Below are 20,469 nucleotides of genomic sequence, written 5' to 3' on the forward strand. Positions count from 1 at the left end.
CAACAAGGAAGTAATGTACGATGCTTCCGTTGCGGAAGGATCGGTCACTATGCCCGAGAGTGCACGGCATGCGTGCACCGAGATGGTGGTCGACGCGGCGATGCCGGGTATCGTCCCGGACAAACAAAAAACGCTGGAACCCAGTAGACGCCGGGCGCCCTACTGGTGAAGCAGTCACGCGTGTCCAACTCGGACATGCGACACTGAGGACTGCAGCCCCCAGGAGGACCTTCTCACTGCGAAATGCATGATGACAAACCGAACCTTGATATCTTGAACGTGTCTTCGAAGAGAGAGAGAGCAACTCTCTTCGTGCTTTGGTTGATTCGGGCACGTCGAACAACTTCGTTCGACTGCGAAGTCTATCAAGGCTTGACTTCGAGGAGGTAATTATACCTCGAAGTATGTTGAAAGTTCGATTGGCAACGGGTGCCATCGTTAAAACCGAGAAGCGCATGGTACGCGTGCGCTTCACGTATGGAGATCAAGAGTTTGTCGAGACCTTTATCGTCCTGGATCTGGACGATAAGTTTAACATTGTATTGGGCATGCCGTGGCTTGCACGGCATGATCCGGTCATCGATTGGGAGAAGCGCACTCTCGTGCGCTTCGGTCGCGACAGCGGAACAGTGAGCGATGGCGCTGTTGCCGCTACGCACGCACCGACAGGTGCCCGCGACTCCACACTCGGTACAGCGCCTAACGCCTCTGTCCCGGAGCGCCCTGGGCGCGCGCGAGCACGCGCTCAAGAGCAGCTAGCGTCGGCGTCGCCGCCGACAGCTAATGACGGAAATGTGTTGACCTCGGAGGTCGACACCCGCTTTTCAGCGAATCAGGAAGAGCCTCCGGCTCCGAAGGGCGCGGATGACGCAGGCGAGTCACACGCCTCAGCCGTGGAGGCTTGCGCGAATCTGATTGGATCATTTTTGGCCAATAATAAGAGCCAAGGTGACGTAACGCCGTCGACTCCGGGAGTCGATGGATTGGGTGAATTTGATTCGTCGGCTCCGGGAGCCGACGCATCCTCCGTCGTGGGGGTCTCCGCCAATGGTTGGCGTCGAGGTATTACAGTCGCGACGGTTCCGGGAACCGGCGCTGCGAAAAGAAATTTCGCGTCGACTCCGGGAGTCGACGCACCCTTTGTAACGAAGGGCTCCGCCACTAATAGGCGTCAAGGTGAAGTTGGCGTGTCGGCTCCGGGAGCGGACGCTGCAGGCGGTGCGGACGGTTGCAAACGTCCCGCACCGGGAAAACTTGCATGCTGTCGTGCCGCCGGGCTGCACGACGAAGCGCCGGGCGACCAAGCCGGGCTTGAAGTCGCTCGCCCGCGGGATGTACCCGCCGGCGGTATTACAGAAGAACACCCGTCCACGGCTGGGCCTGGACGAGGTCAAGAACCAAGCGGAGCCGGGCTCCGCAAAACAAGAAGACGGCGCATGCGAAGGTCGCTACGCAAGTCTCGGCCTGGGGCCGAGACGCTACAAGAAATGTCTGCCGGACAAAAGGAGGTTGAGAAGCCGGATGTCAATATGTTGAACGTCTTGACGCGTACCTGTGCCGGGTTCCGGTACAGGGAGATGGCTCTCGCTAATCCTCCGACGCAAGCGTCGGAGTTGACTTCGCTTCCAGTCATGAGCTGGAAGCGCTTCGCGCGTGACTTGCACGATGGACGCATCGAGCAAATATGCATTCTCTCGGACGCCGAGAGAACGAAGAGCGAGAATGAAGAACTGAGGCAGTTCTTCATGGAGACCACCACTGAGAGCGAGGACACTCTCAGTGCAAAGACGAAGAAGGAGCGCTTTGAAGAGCAGAGCTGGGACTCGTTGAAAACGAGTCCCTACTACGAGATCTTACGGGAGTACGCGGACGTACTTCCGGAAGAGATTCCTGCTGAGCTTCCGCAGGACAAGGGAATCCAGCACGAGATTGATCTCGTGCCGGGCACGAAGTACTGTGTCACGCGGCAGTGGCCACTGCCGCGAGAGCAGGTCAAAGCGATCGACGACTTCTTCGAAAGTCAAAGCTGGACAAGTGCGGGAATCGAAATCCCCGCACAGTGCTCCGACGTTCTGTGTCAAGAAGCCACAGGGCGGCTGGCGCATCGTTCATGCGTACAACAAGCTGAACGATGCGACGATACCGGCGCAGACACCGATACCGCGAAAAGATGTTATCATCGATTTGATGGCCAGGAGCACTATCTACAGTGCTCTTGATCTGCGCGATGGGTTCTATCAGATCATCATGCGTGAGAACGATATCCCTCTCACGGCAGTGAGCACGCCAAGCGGCATGATCTGGGAGTGGCTAGTGATGCCGCAGGGTCTGAAGAACGCCCCTGCGACCTTCAACAGATGCGTGACGCACTTGTTGCGCTCGGTGCGCGACTTCGCACCGAGCTACTTCGACGATGTGTTCGTCCACAGCCGGGCTGCGGACGGGATGAGCGATGTTGCACAAGGTGCATCTCCGGAAGCTGCTTACGCTCATGCGCAAGCACAAGCTCTATGCGAACCTGAAGAAGTGCATCTTCGGGGCGAGCGAGATACCCGTGCTCGGGTGTCTCGTTGGGAAGAACGGTATCCGCCCTGACCCTGAGAAGGTCAGAGTGATCAATGAGTGGCCGACGCCGTCGAACGTCAAGGAACTGCGGCAGTTCCTTGGCTTGGCCACGTACTTGTGCAAGTATGTGAAGGACTTTGCGGGCACGATTCGCCCGCTGTCACAGCTCCTGAAGAACGACGCCGAGTGGAATTGGGCTGCTGAGTGTCAGCAGGCCTTCGATGCAGTCAAGCAGGGCTTGACCGAGGCGCCGATCTTGGCGGTGGCCGACCAATATCGCCCGTTCCACGTTGTGTGCGACGCATCCGACTTTGCAATCGCATGTGCGTTGATGCAGCACGATCACGAGGGTCGTGATCGTGTCGTCTACTACCAATCGCGTCAGCTGACGCCAGTTGAGCGCAACTACCCGGTGCATGACAAGGAACTCCTTGCCATGAAGTACGCACTCGCGAAGTTCCGAGTGTATCGACTCGGAAGCAAATCGTTCGTGGTCTATACGGACCACGCGTCGCTGCGGACGGCTGTGAAGTCGCCGCACATCTCGCAATAGACGGCGAGATGACTCTCATTCTTCGCAGAGTATAACTTCCGGGTTGAGTACAAACCCGGAAGACGCAATGTGGTGGCCGACGCGCTATCGCGTCGACCTGACTACGCCACGACTGATGCCGACGTCAATTCCATTGACGCCATGCGATCGAGCACCCCAACGTACGCGCACGACGCGTACGCGAAGCTCTTGCTGGCCTACGGCTCAGCGCCTTCTGACAAAGCTCGTCAGAAGCTGCCGAAGCATCTTCGTGCTCGTGCACACCGTTACCGGGTGCACGACGGGTTATTACTCTACAGTGCAGTCGACGACAACGCGGACCGCGTTGCCGTGCCCAATGACCATGACCTGCGACTCCAGATCATGTACGAGTATCACGATGCACCGACTGCGGGGCATCCGGGCCGTGAGAAGACATACCTTCTTCTCACGCGAGACTTCTACTGGGCCCACCAGTATAAATGGGTGCGCAAGTACGTCCGTGCTTGCGAGGTTTGTCAACGTGTGAAGCCTGCGCCTTTCGCGCAGGCTCCCTTGCAGTCACTACCAACTCCACGGGAGTGTTGGCAGTCCATGTCTTTGGACTTCGTGTTCGGTCTTCCCCCGGACAGCCAGGGGAACACGGGCGTTGTGGTCTTTGTTGACCGCTTCAGCAAGATGGTACATCTTGCTGCGGTACCCGCTGAAGTGACTACGAAGCAGACGGCGCGTCTGTTCGTTGGCATGGTGTTCAAACACCATGGCATGCAGATCGACATTGTGTCGGATCGAGACCCGCGCTTCACTGCCCACCTTTGGCAAGAAGTGTTTACACTTCTTGGGAATCAACTTTCAATGTCGACTGCGGACCATCCGGAGACGGACGGGCAGACCGAGCGCGTGAACCGCGTGCTCGTGGACGTGCTTAAGAGCTACGCTCACTCGTTCCAACACTGAAGCGAGTGCCTGCCGATGGCGGAGTTCGCCATCAACAACTCGGTACATGCCTCGACCGGGCATACACCGTTTTACGTGAACGCCATGAGGCACCCACCCCTCCCTAGTCTACTCGGGATAGTGGCTCCTTCCTTAAGTGGGGGAGGATCTCCGACTGCAACGCAGCAGCCGAAGACTGCCGCTGACACTTGCACAGTGTCAGCTGCGACCACGCGCAAGAAGAACAAGAAACACGCGTCTATGCAGGGCACAGACACCGCCAACATGGACGCAGAGGCCGGGCCTACTGCTAGAAACGAGCTGAACGTGTTCAGCTCGGACGCAATCAACTTCGTGCAGCGCAGACAACCCGTCGTTCGGTTTGTTCAAGACGCTATTGCAGCTTCTGTCGACCGACAGAAGCTGAATGCAGACAATGTTGGCAGGGGCAACACTAATGAATTCGAGAAGGGTTCATTAGTCTTGTTAGCTACTCAAAACTTGCCTAAACATGCCGTTTCCGACTTCGGGGCAAGTAAGCTTGCTCCGCGCTTCATCGGGCCGTTCACTGTTCTGGCACGGCAACGCCTACACACTGGACATACCGCTAGTATGCGCCTCCATCCAACGTTCTACGTCGGACGGCTGAATCCATACCTGCAGCACGACCTACATAGCTCGGCTGAACCGAAGCAGAAGACTTGGCGGAAGCCGTCATCCTCTCCAGCGCGACTTCGCGCTAGAGCAGCGGGTCGAGCTAATGCTCCAGCTCGGCCGGAACGATCGAGGCGGTCTGGGAGGCCGCCGGAACCTGAGGATACTTCAGAGCGCCGAACCCAGCGCTCTGGAACTACTCCACGACCGAGTTCCGGTCGTGGGGAGACGCGAGATCAGGGTCAACACCAAGTTGACCACACACGGGGCGTGTTTCCATCACCACCACCGCCAATTCGTGACGCACACGGCTCAACTCGATGGATAGTTGAGCGGGTTGTTCGTCACAGTATCCCGAGAACGAACAGGCAACCGAATCGTTTCCGTATCCGTTGGAGAGGATTCCCTCCCAACCAAAATACATCGGAGCCGCGGAACATCTTGCTCGAAGACGTCCCGGACATGGTGAGGGCGTACGAAGCCCACCATGCGCTACACGCTGGAAAGTAATACGAGCGCTGTTGTTAACGACAGCCCCCGAAGGCACTTCAAGGGCAGGCTGTAGGTCCTGCCCCCGTGACAGCGACACGCTTCGCAGGTTGCTGCGCCAGGGGTCTTCAACTTAGACGTGCTCGTTACGGAACGAGCACGCTCTCTTCAAATGTCACGCATTGACCAAACAGTCAATGGTGGTTGACGTACCGAGACCGACACCTCTGTCCTTGACGGGGGGATGGTGTAACGGGGTTACACGCACAAGTGGCTACAGCCACTTGTAACTCTAACAGACACGACGTCTGTTAGAGGTTCGAAAGACTTTCTCGACCTTGGTGTAAGGAACACCAATGGCTACATACATTTGGGACCACCACGACGGGTAGTTCATACACATTTAGGATTCCTATTGGCTGAAAGCAGCATCTTTTAGCCAATGAGCGACTTGCATGTTAGTGGAATCCTGCCAACCAGCTGTTGGCAGATTTCTAGTTTAGGATATTACATTTAGGGGAAGTCAAACCATAAATCACAAATAACAGTTCTCATCTTTACCAAAACTCGCTACTTAGAGTCTTTATCTTGTTTAAAGTATACTTGTGGATCTCGAGTATACTTAACTCAAGTAAAAGAAACCTACGCTTCCTCGTACACGTGCGCACACGTGTAAGCCGTAGTAGTGAGCCAAGGTAGGCCCATTACAGTCGTTGTCCGTGGCCGCGAAACATGCGTCGTCTTGACAGACGTCGTCTTGACCATGACAGTCTTCGTGATCGACACGGTCCGCGTGGTCTTCACACTCACGACGGTGGTGCTCGGCGGCGAGGACGGCGCTAGCGTCTTCGCGCCGGCACGACTGGCAACCGGGGAAGGAATCGCGTCGTGGGACGAAGCATGGCGTGGCGTGCCTCCGTCAAAGTCGTCTCGTCCCCACGATCGCCTTGGCTCCGCGGAATGCCAGACCCGGACGCAGAATCCTCTTGGGGCTGGACGGCGCTTGGCCGCGGAAACCCCGTCGACATCATAGGCGCTTGCAACTTCGGGCGCTTCAGACACACAGCTGGAATAACGACACTTCTCCAACGTAGGACGCACGTCCGGGCTAAGAAGGCGGTAGTTAGTTATCCATCAGTCCGAGGTCATAAGCAAGCTTATCAATCGAAACACATGTACAGGTTCGGTGTAGGGCGGGCGGGGGCTTCTACTCGAGGAGTCCAAATTCGAAATGAAGCCGCAAAGCGCGCAATTGAGCGCGCTTTTCGCGCCTTGAACCCCTCCAAGATCGCGCGCTCAACTTCAATCCAAACAGCATTTCCACTTGAGGGCGCAGTATGAACACATACTTAGTTTGAGTCATTTTTTTAATCGAGTTGCTATTGTGAGAACCGGCTAAAAAGCCCATCTGTAGCAACCCCTTGTTAGATCTCAATTACCTAATTAATCAGAGTATAAATCGGGTTCGAAATCGATCGTGATCCATACGCATCACTTGGCTGCGCGATTGCCAAGTAAAAGGTGGGCATTTTGCTCCAAACGCGGGCTATATCGACTTGGTCTCCATAAAACGATCGTCTAATCTGCACATCCACTCACATATGCATCGCAGGGGCGCGATCGATTTACAAATCGATCGATCTAAATCAGGGTGCTAATCAATCGATTTACGAGCAAAATAGGTAAATGAAGCGGTTTTCACAATAGATTAGGGGGGATTAAACGGGCGACCAAATTGGTTTTATGAATTGTTTGGTCGGAGGACTTTTTGATCCCACGAAACAATTGTGTTTTATCATCGCGTTTAATAGTTGTTTAATCCCCCTACCCCTAATGATAAAACCTTTCTATGTAGATTTTGGAAGGCCAATCAGAAATGGTACACTTGGAGTTACCGGCACCCTATTCAGGAGACAAAACGCGCAATGACAACAGGAAATATACGCTTGCTTTGCTAGGTTATCGCAGAAGTTAACTGGGCGAGTGTTTCTGCCTCGTAGTACAAAACAAGCCAACCGTCGATACGTCTAACTCATTCGCTCCTTGTTATTAGTGGCCGGCAGCTGCGCGGAAGGACCAGTGGTTGGGGCGTCGGCCTTCCAGACGAGCCTTACGGTCGGCGCGCTGCAGCACCTCCAGCTTGACCTTCCACTCCTGCGACTCGTCCAGGTCGCCCGCCGCCAGGTAGTGCAGGTCCTCGCGGAACCGCGAGTCGGACGCTAGGATCTTGTCCTCCGGGTACGGCACCATGTAGCCACTCTGATGCTTGTTGATGCTCCAGTACGTCTTGCTGCCGAAGACGAGGTCGTGCAGCCAAGAGCCGGAGACGTCGCAGATCTCGCGCGGGGGCGACACCGACGTGTCCAAGATCACGCCACGGAGAGAGTCGGTCGGGGTCTTGGAGCTCGAGAACATGCCACCCATGCCCGACTTGGCGTCCGGGTTCAGGCGCAGCTCACACTGCAGGTGGTTCTTCTTGTCGTCGAACATCATGTTGCCCATGATGTCCACCGTACGGTCTCCCCACAAGAGCCCGCCGATCTGCAGGTACGGCAAGTTGTACTCGATCGTCGTCCCAGCGAGACCTTCAGTGTCGGGGAACGTCACGCGCACAGGACCCTTGTTTGTGTTGAGCATGGCGTTGGACTTGACGCTCATGCTGGCGTGCCACAGCACGAAGCCCGCGATCGAGTACTTGTCGCCCGTAAACTGGAAGTTACTGATAGGCGGGTGGTGGCTCGTATGTTCGCAGCTCACGTCGGTGCCGTCGTTCAGCGTCGACTGGAAAGTCTCGCCCAGAATCGGGTTAAACGGCTTCAGCTGTCCGATACTGTGGTGCAGACCAGCCACTGCGAACGCCATCACGTACTTGAAGCGTTCCAGCGCGTCGTTCTGAGCATAGGCGACGTTCAGGAACGTCGGCGCGTACAGCATCAAGTCGCACACACGCTCCAAGTTCGTACGAGGCTCAAAAATACGCACGGGCAGCGACAGACTCACAGCTGACTTGCCCTCTAGGATCTTGGCTCCTGCAGACTTAATCACGTCCTTCACCACGCCACTCTGCTTCTTGGCAACCTCCTTGTCAATCAGCTTCAAGCCACCGCTCGGCAGCGGCATCATGCCGCGCATGTACGTCTTCGGGTGGAAGATCGCAGGCGACTCTCCATCTACAACTTCGCCGAGACCGCTTCCTTCGCTGGTGTCTTCGTATCCGATGCTGCGAGTCTCATACTCACCCTCACCATCCTCGTCCAGACCACCACCGAATCCAAGCTCAGATCCACAAAGCTGGGCCTGGTTCACGTATTCGCTCAGCACGGACACACAGTCGAGCCTTGAGAGCAAGAAGCTCTGGCGCGTGGTGGGCGACAGCCACCCTTTCATGTCCAGGTCGGTAATGTAAGTTGCCAACGTAGCGTGGCCCGAATCCACCGGCTCCAGCAGCCAGCCGCTCAATCCCACGTGCGCGCGCACAGCGCCCGTGGCAACCGGCTTGAGCTCGTTCACCACCGACTTCTCGAGGATCAGCACGACGGACTGGCCCATCTCGTCCACGGACTTGTCGTCACCAGAGTCCTGCGAATCCGGCGCAGCAGATTCTCGCACGTGACGCAGCAGCACCAGGTCTCGGGGCTTCGTCAACGCGCTGTAATCGATGCTGTTCACAATACCGCCAATAGCTGCAGCGTACACCATCGCAGTCAGTAAGGCCTCCCACGACGAAGCGCCCGAGAAAAGAGCCGCGCATAGTGCGCACGCCGCCGCAGCCATGTGAGGCGCCACAAACGGCTTCGTCCGCTGGATCTGGGCAAAGCTGCCACTCGATAAGTGCACCAGGTCCGTTGCATCGTCAAAAGTTGCAACATGCGACGACTGCGGGAATTGCAGGTCCCATTCAGCGCGGCGCCCATGGTCCGCCAGCAGAATCGCCGCCACCTCTGAAGACACGGGCAGCACCACACTGGCGCGCGCGTACTGCTTGCCGGATCCCGAGTCTGTTCCAATACTGCGCAGCACGCCGTTCAACGCGCCAATGGGGCGGAACACGACATGGTTCCGGATCAAAGACGACGAACCCGTCGCGCTGTGGCCGCACAGCAGCGCCTCCAGAACGTCCAGACCATGCGAGAGTTCGTTCTCCAGCGAGATCGTCGTGGGCAGGCGCTGCGTCTTGGTACGGTGCGAGCGGTGCTGCTGCTGCGTCGGCTGAGCTGCACTGCTATTGGAGCTGTTCACCGCTGACGGTGCGGACGTCATCCTTGTCGCGCGCTTGCCGTCGCCATTGGAACTCGCCGTCAACGCCGCGCTGGATCCCCCCACCACGGACGACGCCGACTTGAGCGTGACTGTCCGCGCCTGAGCCGGTCCCATGGACGTGGCGCGCTTGAGGTGCACGCGGCTGTCCTCGTCGTCCGAGGAGGACGGGAGTCGCTGGGTCTGAGTCCTGGCCTGCTGTCGTCCCCTGCTGTTGCTGTTCGAAGACGCCCCCTGCGACGACGATGACGAAGCCGCAGCAGAGTTGGAGCTGCTGCTGCCGCCGCCGTTGTTGACGCGCGCCACGGCCACGCGCAGCACGTCGAGCCACTGCGTGACCACGATCCCCTCCTCGGCGCTCAGGCAGTACATGATGCCCGTGGCCGGGTCCGTCAGGTAGATGCGCGGCGAGTTCCACGTCTCGCTCAGCCCGCCGTCCTGCACCGTGCAGCCCTCGAGCGGGATCACGGCGTTGGGCTTGCGGTCCTTCCTCGAGATGTAGTAGGACAGCGTGCGGCCGTCGCACACGAACCAGCGGCGCTTCCAGCCCTTGAGGCGCTGGCCCTTCTTCTGCAAGAAGCCCTCCTTCATGTACGTCGGGTCGTAGTCCGCCATCGACTCCACGGGCACCCGCTCGGGCCACTGCAGCAGCGTCAGTCAGAGAGTTAGAGAGGTTGTTAACGTGTTCATAACGGGTAGACGGGCGTACGTCATTGTTGACGAGGTCGTTAAAGCGCTGCTGCGCGTCCTGGAGCGCCTGCATGGCTCGGTCCCGCTTGCGTTCGCGCGCCGCTGCCTCGCCGCCGCTGGCGCTGCCGAGTGCGTGTCGGTGCGCGCTCTGGTCCTTCGTCTTGCTGCCGGGGCCTCTCGCGCGCGCGGTGCAAAGAGGCGGAGTGGCAGCGGAGAGAGGAAGCCGCCGACAAGAGAGAGCTGAGCTGAGCTGGTTGTGCCCCCAAGCTCGGGGCCACGTGCGCAGAAGCTGCGGATTGAGGCCGGAAGAGCCAGGTGGGGAACCAGGCTGTCCGGGCGGAAGTGCCCGATTAGCGATACAAGCCGCCTTCGTGCGTGGCACTTGGTGATTGGACAGCCGGCGGAGACGCGTCACGAACGTGCAACTAACCTGTATCATCGCATGTAGCTTTATACACTGATTCATGAGATAAAGAGGTAGCAATGGAAAAAAAGCTGAATTTGTATTAACTGTGTTACGTAGTTTAGACAGCTCTAGCACCAAGATATTGTTTATGGAGATATCGTGTATCTCGGGTCTGTTAGTTGAAGCCCCCCAAGTGGCAACCATGATCGCGAAGAGGCACGAGTCCGCTTTAGCGTCGCGTCGTGTTGCCCCCAGCAGGATACTACAACAGCCGACGCGCTCTCGAGCTCTCCAAGGCCGCAGGAAGCTCGCTTCTCTCTGCGCTGCTGTGTGTATCCATCGACTGACGTGTCAATTCCAAGAGACGATCCAATGAGCGCCGCCACGTACCAGACGCCCGACTCGAAGAAGGAGGAGTTCCGCAAGTACCTCGAGAAGAGCGGCGTGGTGGACGCGCTCACCAAAGTGCTCGTGGGGCTCTACGAGGAGGCGGACAAACCCCCGAACGCCGTGGACTACGTCAAGCGCTTCATGGGCGCCCCCACGGGCATCGACGTGGACGCGCTGCGGGCCGAGAACGAGGAGCTCAAGAAGAAGAACGCCGAGCTCATCAAGACCATCGAGGAGCTCAACAAGCGCGTACGTTGACGTTGCAATAACTGGGATCAGATGTGGAGCTGTGAGTGTTGAGGTACTGACTGGCGTGTCTTTGTGTCTCCTTTTTGTATTTGCATCCTCAGCTCACGACGGAGGAGGAAGAGGAGGAGGCATGAGCTGGGGTCGAGCAACACTATTCCATTGCAGAGTCGCGATCTCGTATCTATTAGTCGTGTCGGTGGCAGCAGCAGCACTGCTATCGACGAAAGATCATTCAGCTAATTCAATCTCGCATTGCATTGCATTCGACAATCCAAAAAGGAACGAACTACAGAAGACCGACCAACCGGTTAGGTGCACTGAGCCAGGAGCTCCGTGATGTTGTCCTGCACCGACTGCTTCTGGCGGTTGAGGTAGTTCTTGCGCGCCTCGAGCGACGACACCTGCTCGTCCACGCGCTTGTCCTCGCCCTTCATGCTCGCGGTGTTCTCGTCGCTGGTCGTCTGCAGGAACATCTTGCCGATGCTGCGGTACGTCTTGGTGCCTTCGGGCAGGTCGGCCACCTCGCGCTCGACCAGCGCCAGGCGCTTCTTTTGCCGCGCGTAGGCCGCCAGCTTGGCCTCGATCTGTTCTAACTCGCGCTGGATCTTCTGGAACTGCGGCTGCAGCTCCTGCAGCTCCTTGGCGATGTGCGCCGGCACCTGGCGGCCGCCACCCTGCGCCGGAGCCGCGCTCTTGGCCGCCAGCTCCTGGTTCAGCTGGCGCAGCAACTTCTTGATGCCCGGCGCCTTCTCAGGGTCAGTGGCCGTCGTCAGGGCCGTCTTCAGCGTCTCAATAGCCTCCTTCTTGCGTCCCAGCTGCGACTGCGCATTGGCAAGGCGGTGGTAGCCCTTGGCGAACTTGGGGTTGCGCTTCACGCACTCCTGCGCGTCCTTCTCGGCCAGCTCCCACTTGAAGAGCGCGCCGTACGCAGCACTATCGACAATAAATAAAAGAAAAGAAAGTTGTAAAAGAAGCATCGGCGTGGAGAAATCAGCATTGACAAGCTTTGCGGGCGGGCGGACCTTCGGTTCGAATAGTAGACGTGGCTCTCGGGGTCCAGGCGGATGGCCTACATGTACCAGCAGGTGCATAGCATTGCATTAAGTATCGCAGTATTGCAGCAGCATTTCCCCTGCCACTTGGTGTAGCTTGTCCGTGGGACGCACCTCCGAGTAGCACTCGACAGCCTTGTCAAAGTTCTTCTCGTTGAATTCCTGGTTGCCGAGCCTGTCGACGCGCACACAACACACGCCGGGGGAGAACGTCGTCAGAGCTATAGAGATCGCTACTTGCGACAGATCAACGCGTTGCAGAGCACGCACGTCTTCTGCTCCTCGGCGGCGTCGTGGGCGGAGCTCATGGCGGCGATGCGGTGGATCGATTCCCTTATCACCAGACAAAATACTGGAGCAAAAAGCTGGTCCCTCAAGGACTAGCATACAGAATAGTAAGTACAAATCTGAAATAGGAGAGTTTATCAAGAGATGGCTACATTGAAGTGCTCTGCGACGAGGTGCTGGCAAGAGGGCTCTGCAGCAGCAGCATCTGCTCGTCAACGGGGGAATGCTTGCTGCATTCCCCCGTTGGAACCAAGAAATGGCGAGGATTTCGCCCAGTCTCAACTGCCAATCGAAGTCTCCTGAGAAAGGAGCGGGGACTGCCGCGCTCAGTCCACGACATTCTGCCCACAGAGCAAGTCAAGGTCGTCATGTTTGAACGCAAGCAACCGTGCAAGTTCTTCCTCCGCAACGGGAGATGTCGCTACGGATCGTCCTGCAGATTTTCGCACAGTGGCGGGCCTGCTAGTAGACATTCATCCGGAGATATCGGGCGGTGGGGACGTCAGCGCACTTCCGAGCTTGTAGCAACGACTCTGTTTTCGCTACAGACGTTCCGAGCTCAGCTGGCAGAGAAGCTTGGGTCGGGCACGATATTTTCCAGCCATTCCGACGCGCTAGTGAACTTTTGGCCGGGTCGAGATCGCTTGGAGGTGCTGTGGAAGGGGTTTCTGCTGCCTCCCGATTTTCGCGGTCCAAGGCTCGTGGACAGCCAAACGCAGGCGCTCAACTTCATCAACTCCGGACTTCACGCTTTGACGGACGATCACGTGGCTCCGCAATTTCTGAGGGAGCTAGGACAAACGGAAGGGCGCGGCGTTGCTCTCATTCAAGCCCTGCTTGATCTCAAGTACTCTGTTGACGCTGGCAGACAGCGCAACATCGTGTCTTTCCAGCGAGGACTGGTGCCGTTCGTGATCAAGCTGACAATGCGCCGCATGGAGATGATCAGCCAACACATGGAGGAGGCCAACTACGTGTACTCGTTTGTGCGTACTGCACACGCTCAGCTCTTCCGCGTGTATTTGGAGCACTTGCAGCAGATTGTGGAGCGACACAGCATCGAGGACCGGACGCTGTCTCACTCGAGTTTTCTACTAGAATCTCAAGGCCGGCGATACGCGCCGCTCTGCTTCACACAACTGTGCCTCCCTTTCATCCGGTTGTTGTACCTGTTGGGCTCCAAATTCAACGACTTTATCTACGAGGATGGCTTCCAAGAGACGGTGAATTACCTTGATGCGTTGATCAAAAAGTGGGTGGACGACTCGGAAGAAAACGATGATTCGTCTCTTGACTCTGCCTTGTGTTTCAAGATGATAAAGGAAGAAATTACGCGCCTTCACAAGATGATTCGTCGTGGCGACCACGCTATGCAGACTGGCGCTGCACTGGAGAATGAGTTAACGGAGGGGTCAGATTCGAGCTTGCCCACATCGGAGGTTTGGAATACCTTAACCGTAAGCGTTCCTGAAGAAGGCACCCTAGCGGACGGTAGCGTTGGTCCGCGCCACGATAATGACCATCGAGACATCAGCAAAATTCAGTTGCTACCCACCACAGAGGAGTGTTCATCCCGCGAACCCCCACCGCTACCGGGCAACTTTCCGTTCCACGTCAACGCTCACTGGTTGCTGCCGGGTCCGGATCGCTGGGTGGACACGCACTTTCGACTGTATCGAGAGGATTTTTGCAGTGCCATCCGCTTGTGCGTACAGGATGTCGTACACAGACTCCGTCAGAGTGGTGGGAACCTGGCTGCCGGGCGAGTTCGAGCTGGCGACGTGGATTACAATGTCTACCACGCGTTCAACACCTCGGTGATGCTAAAACACACGTTCAGTCGGAACGAGCACGAACGAGCGCATCGTCCGGAGCGTATTGGGCTCTGCGTTGACGTACGATTCCGTCACCCGTCTCTGGTAAAAGGTGACAAAAAAACTCGTCGAGAGTTTTGGGAGAAAACGCGGCGCCTGCCGTACAATGGGATGGTGGCCATGGTCTCCCATGTCAGCGGCGAGATCGAAGTGGTGTTTTGTGAAATTGTTCAGCGAGACGTGAATCAACTCGTGGACAATGTCGCGAGGATTTCGCTCCAGCCGTATGAGACCAGCGACTTCGAGACTCTCGAGCGATGGCAACACAACAAGTCGCTGCAGCAGCAAGCCAGCACAAACGGCGCTCCACACCACACGATGCTGATCGAGTTCAACAAGGTGTTTCTCTTTGGGTATCAGCCGGTGCTGTGTGCCCTGCAGAGAATTCGTCCGGCCACTATGCCGTTTCTGGAGTACTTAGCACCCGAGAGCCCACCCCAGGCTGTGCAGATGGAGACCCCACTCTACTGCGTGGCGCCTGGTTTCAAGTTTGACTTGACGTCTGTGGTGCAGGGACATCCGAGAGAAGGGAACGATGATCCACAGCAATTGCACCTTTATCCAACTCAAGAAACCTCCCGAGAGGAATGTGAGACTGCGTTGGTAAACCACTCGACGTTGGAGCGGGATCAAGCTAAAGCGCTGGTGCAAGCTCTGAGCAGCCGTGTTGCGTGTATTCAAGGTCTGCCTGGTACTGGGAAATCTTTCATCGGCGCGCTACTCACGAAAATTATCGTGGAGGCGAAGGTCACTCCTGTATTAATTGTGTGCTACACGAATCACGCGCTGGACCAGTTCCTGTGCCAACTTTTGGACGTTGGCATCACGAAGCTCGTACGCGTGGGGGGTCAGTGCAAGGAACCTCGGCTGGACCAGTACAAGCTGAACGCGATTCACAAAGTTTGCGATCGGTACGAGCTGAAGCTGCTGTACCAGCGACTGGACTCTCACGCAAGTGCTATCTCTGTGGCCCGACGATGCTTACAAGCCCAAAAGCACGGCTCCACATGGGAATCTCTGAGATCGTTTCTACAGCAACATTTTCCTAATGAATACGACTATTTCAACGAACAGCAAGATGAGATGTTTGGAGACAATTGGGAGGTCTCCGGGTGCGATGATATTCTGGAGTACTGGATGAAGGGCTACGACGACGGTACTGGACCGATGCTTGATGAACCAAGTAATGTGTGGTTGTGGAATTCAACGAAGCGCCAAGCTGCTCTTTCCGAATGGTCCGATCAAATTCGCTCCAAGTGCATGGACGAGCTTGTGCGAGCTCAGGAGGCTTACAAGAGCACCCTTAAGAAACTGGAAGCCGTAAGAAAGGAAACCGACGTTGGCGTGCTCAAGGGGATGCAGATCATCGGCATGACGACCACCGGTGTGGCCAAAAACCAACAGAGAATCGAGGCAGTGGCGCCTCCGGTTGTGATTTGTGAAGAGGCTGGAGAAGTCCTCGAGGCGCAGGTCATGGCGTGTCTGTCACCTGCCTGCCAGCAGCTCGTGCTAATCGGAGACCACAAGCAGCTACGCCCGCACATCGCTGACTACAATTTGAGCGTGGAGAGCTCACTTGGCAAGCGCTACGCTCTGGATGTGTCGCTATTTGAGCGTTTGGTGGCACCAACGTCTGGACTGCCGTTTTGGATGCTGACGGAGCAGCACCGCATGCGTCCGCAAATTTCGCAGTTGCTGCGAATGCTGTTTTACCCAGAAGTCCGAGATGCACGCGAGACGCTGGAGTACCCGTCGCTCCTCGGTGTCGACAAGAACGTATTTTTCGTGAACCACAGCCAGCCGGAGGATGGCGCGTCGGATGAGTTCGGGAAATCCACAAGCTCCCACTCGAATGAGTATGAAGTCGAGTATATCGTCGCGACTCTGAAGTTTCTTCTGCAACAAGGTTACCAAAGCTGTGACATCGCCCTCCTAACTCCTTACGTTGGTCAGCTCATGAAGATTCGATCCGCTCTGAAAGGAGAGTTTGTGCTGGAGCTGAATGAATTAGACCAGCAGGAGATCCAGCGCACGTTCGGTGACGATGGCGACGATGTCGAGGATGATACGGGAACAATGAGACGCGATAGCCCATCTGCGTTAGGAGCCACTAAGAAAAATCTGTCGGACACGATTCGAGCTGCCACAGTTGACAATTTCCAAGGAGAGGAAGCAACGGTCATACTGGTGAGCTTGGTACGCAGCAGTACGAATATTCAGGGGCGTGAGACCATTGGCTTTCTCAAGATTCCAAATCGGATCAACGTGCTCCTTTCCCGAGCGAAACATGGGCTGATTTTTGTGGGTCATGGGGATTTACTCCGAGCCAAGTCTCCGATCTGGCAGCAGATTCTCGATCAACTGGAAAGCGACGGTTGCTACGGCGATGGTCTACCTCTTCATTGCCAGCTCCATCCTGACTACCAGCGTGTCGCCTCGAATCCGAGTTCGTTCGCGCTGCTATCACCTGATGGAGGTTGTCTACGTCCGTGTGGAAGACGACTCCCTGGCTGTGGTCACGCCTGCCCGAAGTTGTGCCATGTCGACCAACCGTCCCACAAAGCTGTCTACTGCACCCAACCATGTCTGCGACTACAGGAGGGCTGTAGCCATGTGTGCCCCCGTGTTTGCGGCGATCCGTGTGGCCGATGTGAGGTGCTGGTTGGTTCGATCACGTTGCCCTGTGGACACACGTATAGCAACGCGCGGTGCTTTGAGGCCAAGAAACCATCGAATGTGAGATGCAATGTGGTGGTTGAGAAGCTCATATCCGTCTGCGGCCACATACAGAATACTGCGTGCTACATCACTGACGTCAAGTGCAAACGAAAGTGTGGAGCAGTACTTACATGTGGCCACGAGTGCTCCCGTACATGCAGCAATTGCATTGAAGACACCCTGGAGGTTTATGAGGGAGTACCGGAACCGGACTTCCCGATAGAACCCGCTGAACACGGGGCGTGTCGAAAGAAGTGCGAGCGTTTGCTACCATGCTGCCACCGATGCCATGGAGTTTGCCACGGAGAGGCTCCCTGCCCTCCATGCCAGCATATCTGTGACGTGTTTAGCTGCGAGCATGCATCCTGTAATCACCCGTGTAGTGCACCTTGCGCTGCGTGCACCGAATCATGCAAGTGGGGCTGCGAGCACGTTGATATTTGCCAGCTACCCTGCGGTGCCCCCTGCAACCGGAAGTTGTGCGATCTCCGATGCTCCAAATCGCTCAGTTGTGGACACCGATGTCCCAGTGTCTGTGGAGAAGACTGCCCTGTGCAAGAGTTCTGTCACGACTGTGGGGATGAAGATGTGAAGCAGCGCGTGGCCGACGTGATTCTCTTCCGGAAGTACGGCGAGATTGATCCATCCAAGGACCCTGTTCTGGTGCTTCCGTGTTGCTCAATGGTGTACACGAAGGAAACGCTTGACGGTACGCTTCACTTGAGCACGTACTACAACGAGGAGGGGGAACCACGAGGAGCGCTACCAGGAGGCTATATTGATATGCCCCAGTGTCCGAACTGCAGCAAGCCGATCCGTGGCCTCCGCCGCTATGGGCGTATGATCAAACGAGCTGCAATCGATGCGGCCGAGAAGAAATTCATCACACACACGCAACATCAGCTCACGGTCTTGCAAGCGCGTGTGAATGCTGCAGTTGAACGTGGCGACATCAGGCGTGACGAGACGTTGCAGGGAGAAATTCGCTCGTTTGGGCTGGCAGTGAGAAGTCCCCCCTGTCAGGAAGTTTTCGAGGCCTGTGTGGCATTACTGACGAAGGCTCAAGGATGGCAAGGCGGTGGCGATGTGACTATCGACCAGAGTGCGCTCCCCGTACCCAACTCGACGTTCCGGTTCGCAGGATACTACTACCTTTTCGCTGCTCAGATGCAGTCGCTGAACGCTCGGAAAACTCTGAACAATGCCGAACCACACGCCCGAATTGCCTTGCAGAAATTCGTCGATGGGTCGTACTCCCAGCAGGCTCGAGAAGCCAAGTTGGTGTTGGTGCGAGTTTTACTGATCGAAGCGGAGAAAACGTTAAACAAGTCGGTGAAGTCTGAGGGGGAGCGTGCAGAGCGCGAAACGGAGGTGGAAAAATTCACCTTCGAGGCGCAGGAGCTGCTGAACGATCTGGAAGAGTATGTGGATTTCCGTTTGCAGCATGAGCAGGAGCTGCAGAGCTTCCGCCGAACGCTAGCGAGCATTACTCGGCGAGCCAAGAGCGCCACATTTTACCAGGAGGTGTCGACGGAGGAGCTGAGAGCTGTGAAGACGGCTATGCAAGCGGAATTTCAGGGCTCCGGCCACTGGTACCGATGCGTCAATGGACACTCGTACTCGATCGGGGAGTGCGGTATGGCGATGGAGCGAACTACGTGTCCTGAATGCGGTGCACTTGTCGGCGGGGCCAACCACGTGTTTGTGGAGGGGACCGCGCACGACTCGGATATGGATTCGTTGTAAGGTTTGCCAGCAATCAGCTTACGAAGTCTTAAGTCGAGAATATGAAAAGACTGCTCGAGTATCATGAGGAACATACCGATGCGAGATTTTGGCTTTGCGATGTGAACTAAGTCGTTCTATCTCGTTAGCGATCGTATTAGCTGAGGCCTAGTTCTAACCGCGTGCCATCCGTGCCATGCCATGCCATGTCATTTTTCATTGGCCGAGAGCTCCTCGGGTTTAGGTCACTGGTGCCATGAAAGTGCCATGCATGGCACGCTTTGGTGCCATGGCTATTGGTCGTGCCATGTGCCAAAATGGGGAAACTGCTCGCGACGGACATCAGACTTCGCTCTGCTGGTATATACTAGTTCATACACCTATTAGAAACCCATGTAACCCGCTTTTGGTCGACGGGGTGCTAAAGTGTGCTTGTATATCACCAGTTCATCTTGCCATGGCGCAGGCCATTTCATTCGGAAACGGAGTGCCATGCAAAATCGGTACCTAGCCCTATGGCATGGCATGGCACCATGGCGCGCGGTTAGAACTGGGCCTAAGTGACAATAATGATCCTCAATTCAAAAACAAAAACAAATAAGTCGTTCTATGGCCGGAAAGAAATGTGCTCTGCTGTGTTGTGTGGAATGCACACTGAGCTTACGAGGTGCTGGCGAGATGGCTCTGCAGCAGCAGCCGACGCCGCAGGACCGAGTCGCCTGCCCGAATCCCAAAGCTGAAGTTCATGATGACGCTGAGCTCGTTGATCTGCTCGTGGGTCCACGTCTGCAGCTCCTCGTAGTCGGTCGGGAAAAACTCTGCAGGAACGCGCTCGTCGAGTTGACGCACCGGAAGATACGACGCAGTGGTGGAGATTCAGGCAACATGGGTCCAACGCCTGCGATAAACTTCCGGAACCGGCGGAAAGCCGGTTGTATGGGGGTCACTGCATAGCGGGCGATGCATTTGGCGACGAAGGCCGCGGCTCGGGCGTTCCACTTACGGGCTGCAGCTCGCGCTTCACGCTCGCGTGCTTCCTTGCTCCGGCGACGGTGACGGTGTCTACGTGACTTGTGTTGTATCTCCCGGCGTAGCTCACGTTGTAGATCTTTATTGTTTCGCTCCAACGAGCGGATGAGGTTGACTGCCCAAGGCGGAGCACCTTGAGCGCCGTTCGAAGGAACGGTTTTTGAAGCGACCTGCAGTCACGCGCAGCGTGAAATCGGTGCTTGCAAGAAGCTTGGCGAGCAAGCAGCAAAATGCCACTTGCGGAGGAATCGTTGTTTTGGCGAGTGAGCTCACAGCTCAAGTTACCGTCTCCTTTCTCACAGCTAGATCTTTCCTCACTGTAGCACGTTTATCTGTAAGTTGCAGTAGACAACCTCCGTAGGACAATTCTACTGCGTGGGAAAACCTCCAGCACTTTTGTACCTTCTCGGGGTAAACGACCCACACGTGCTCTCGTGCATCTTCAGTCTGCTGATGGTGATCAGTACACTGGACTCCGCAACAGCCCGGTTACCATCGCTGTGCTTCGATCGCTCAAACGCCGCTCTTGGCATCAGCCCCATAGCCGCTCGGTGCTTCTCAAATGCTGCTCGTGGTAGAGGCTTTGTAAAAGCATCAGCAACATTGTCGCTGCCA

At 56.4% G+C, this 20,469-nt stretch overlaps 5 protein-coding genes across 5 annotated transcripts; 2 read left to right on the forward strand and 3 right to left on the reverse strand.

The window, feature by feature from the left end:
• Nucleotides 1-5,818: 5,818 nt before the first annotated feature.
• Nucleotides 5,819-6,539, reverse strand: PHYSODRAFT_263692 (hypothetical protein; the record flags this gene model as incomplete). The annotated part of the gene is made up of 2 exons (XM_009524273.1): nucleotides 5,819-6,284; nucleotides 6,526-6,539. 2 exons carry the CDS (start codon nucleotides 6,537-6,539, stop codon nucleotides 5,819-5,821), a joined length of 480 nt encoding a protein of 159 aa, XP_009522568.1.
• A 686-nt stretch (nucleotides 6,540-7,225) lies between these two features.
• On the reverse strand, nucleotides 7,226-10,196 carry PHYSODRAFT_558498 (hypothetical protein; the record flags this gene model as incomplete). The annotated part of the gene is made up of 2 exons (XM_009524274.1): nucleotides 7,226-10,075; nucleotides 10,143-10,196. The coding sequence occupies 2 exons, from the start codon at nucleotides 10,194-10,196 to the stop codon at nucleotides 7,226-7,228; spliced, it is 2,904 nt and encodes a 967-aa protein (XP_009522569.1).
• Nucleotides 10,197-10,901: 705 nt separating this feature from the next.
• On the forward strand, nucleotides 10,902-11,177 carry PHYSODRAFT_497648 (hypothetical protein; the record flags this gene model as incomplete). The annotated part of the gene is made up of 1 exon (XM_009524275.1): nucleotides 10,902-11,177. One exon carries the CDS (start codon nucleotides 10,902-10,904, stop codon nucleotides 11,175-11,177), a length of 276 nt encoding a protein of 91 aa, XP_009522570.1.
• A 299-nt stretch (nucleotides 11,178-11,476) lies between these two features.
• PHYSODRAFT_328029 (hypothetical protein) lies at nucleotides 11,477-12,528 on the reverse strand (the record flags this gene model as incomplete). The annotated part of the gene is made up of 4 exons (XM_009524276.1): nucleotides 11,477-12,101; nucleotides 12,191-12,237; nucleotides 12,335-12,395; nucleotides 12,458-12,528. The coding sequence occupies 4 exons, from the start codon at nucleotides 12,526-12,528 to the stop codon at nucleotides 11,477-11,479; spliced, it is 804 nt and encodes a 267-aa protein (XP_009522571.1).
• Nucleotides 12,529-12,876: 348 nt separating this feature from the next.
• On the forward strand, nucleotides 12,877-18,846 carry PHYSODRAFT_298238 (hypothetical protein; the record flags this gene model as incomplete). Its single annotated transcript, XM_009524277.1, has 1 exon — nucleotides 12,877-18,846. The coding sequence occupies one exon, from the start codon at nucleotides 12,877-12,879 to the stop codon at nucleotides 18,844-18,846; it is 5,970 nt and encodes a 1,989-aa protein (XP_009522572.1).
• Nucleotides 18,847-20,469: the final 1,623 nt, after the last annotated feature.

The sequence above is a fragment of the Phytophthora sojae genome, assembly GCF_000149755.1.
Source record: "Phytophthora sojae unplaced genomic scaffold PHYSOscaffold_3, whole genome shotgun sequence".
Taxonomy (NCBI): Eukaryota; Oomycota; class Peronosporomycetes; order Peronosporales; family Peronosporaceae; genus Phytophthora; species Phytophthora sojae.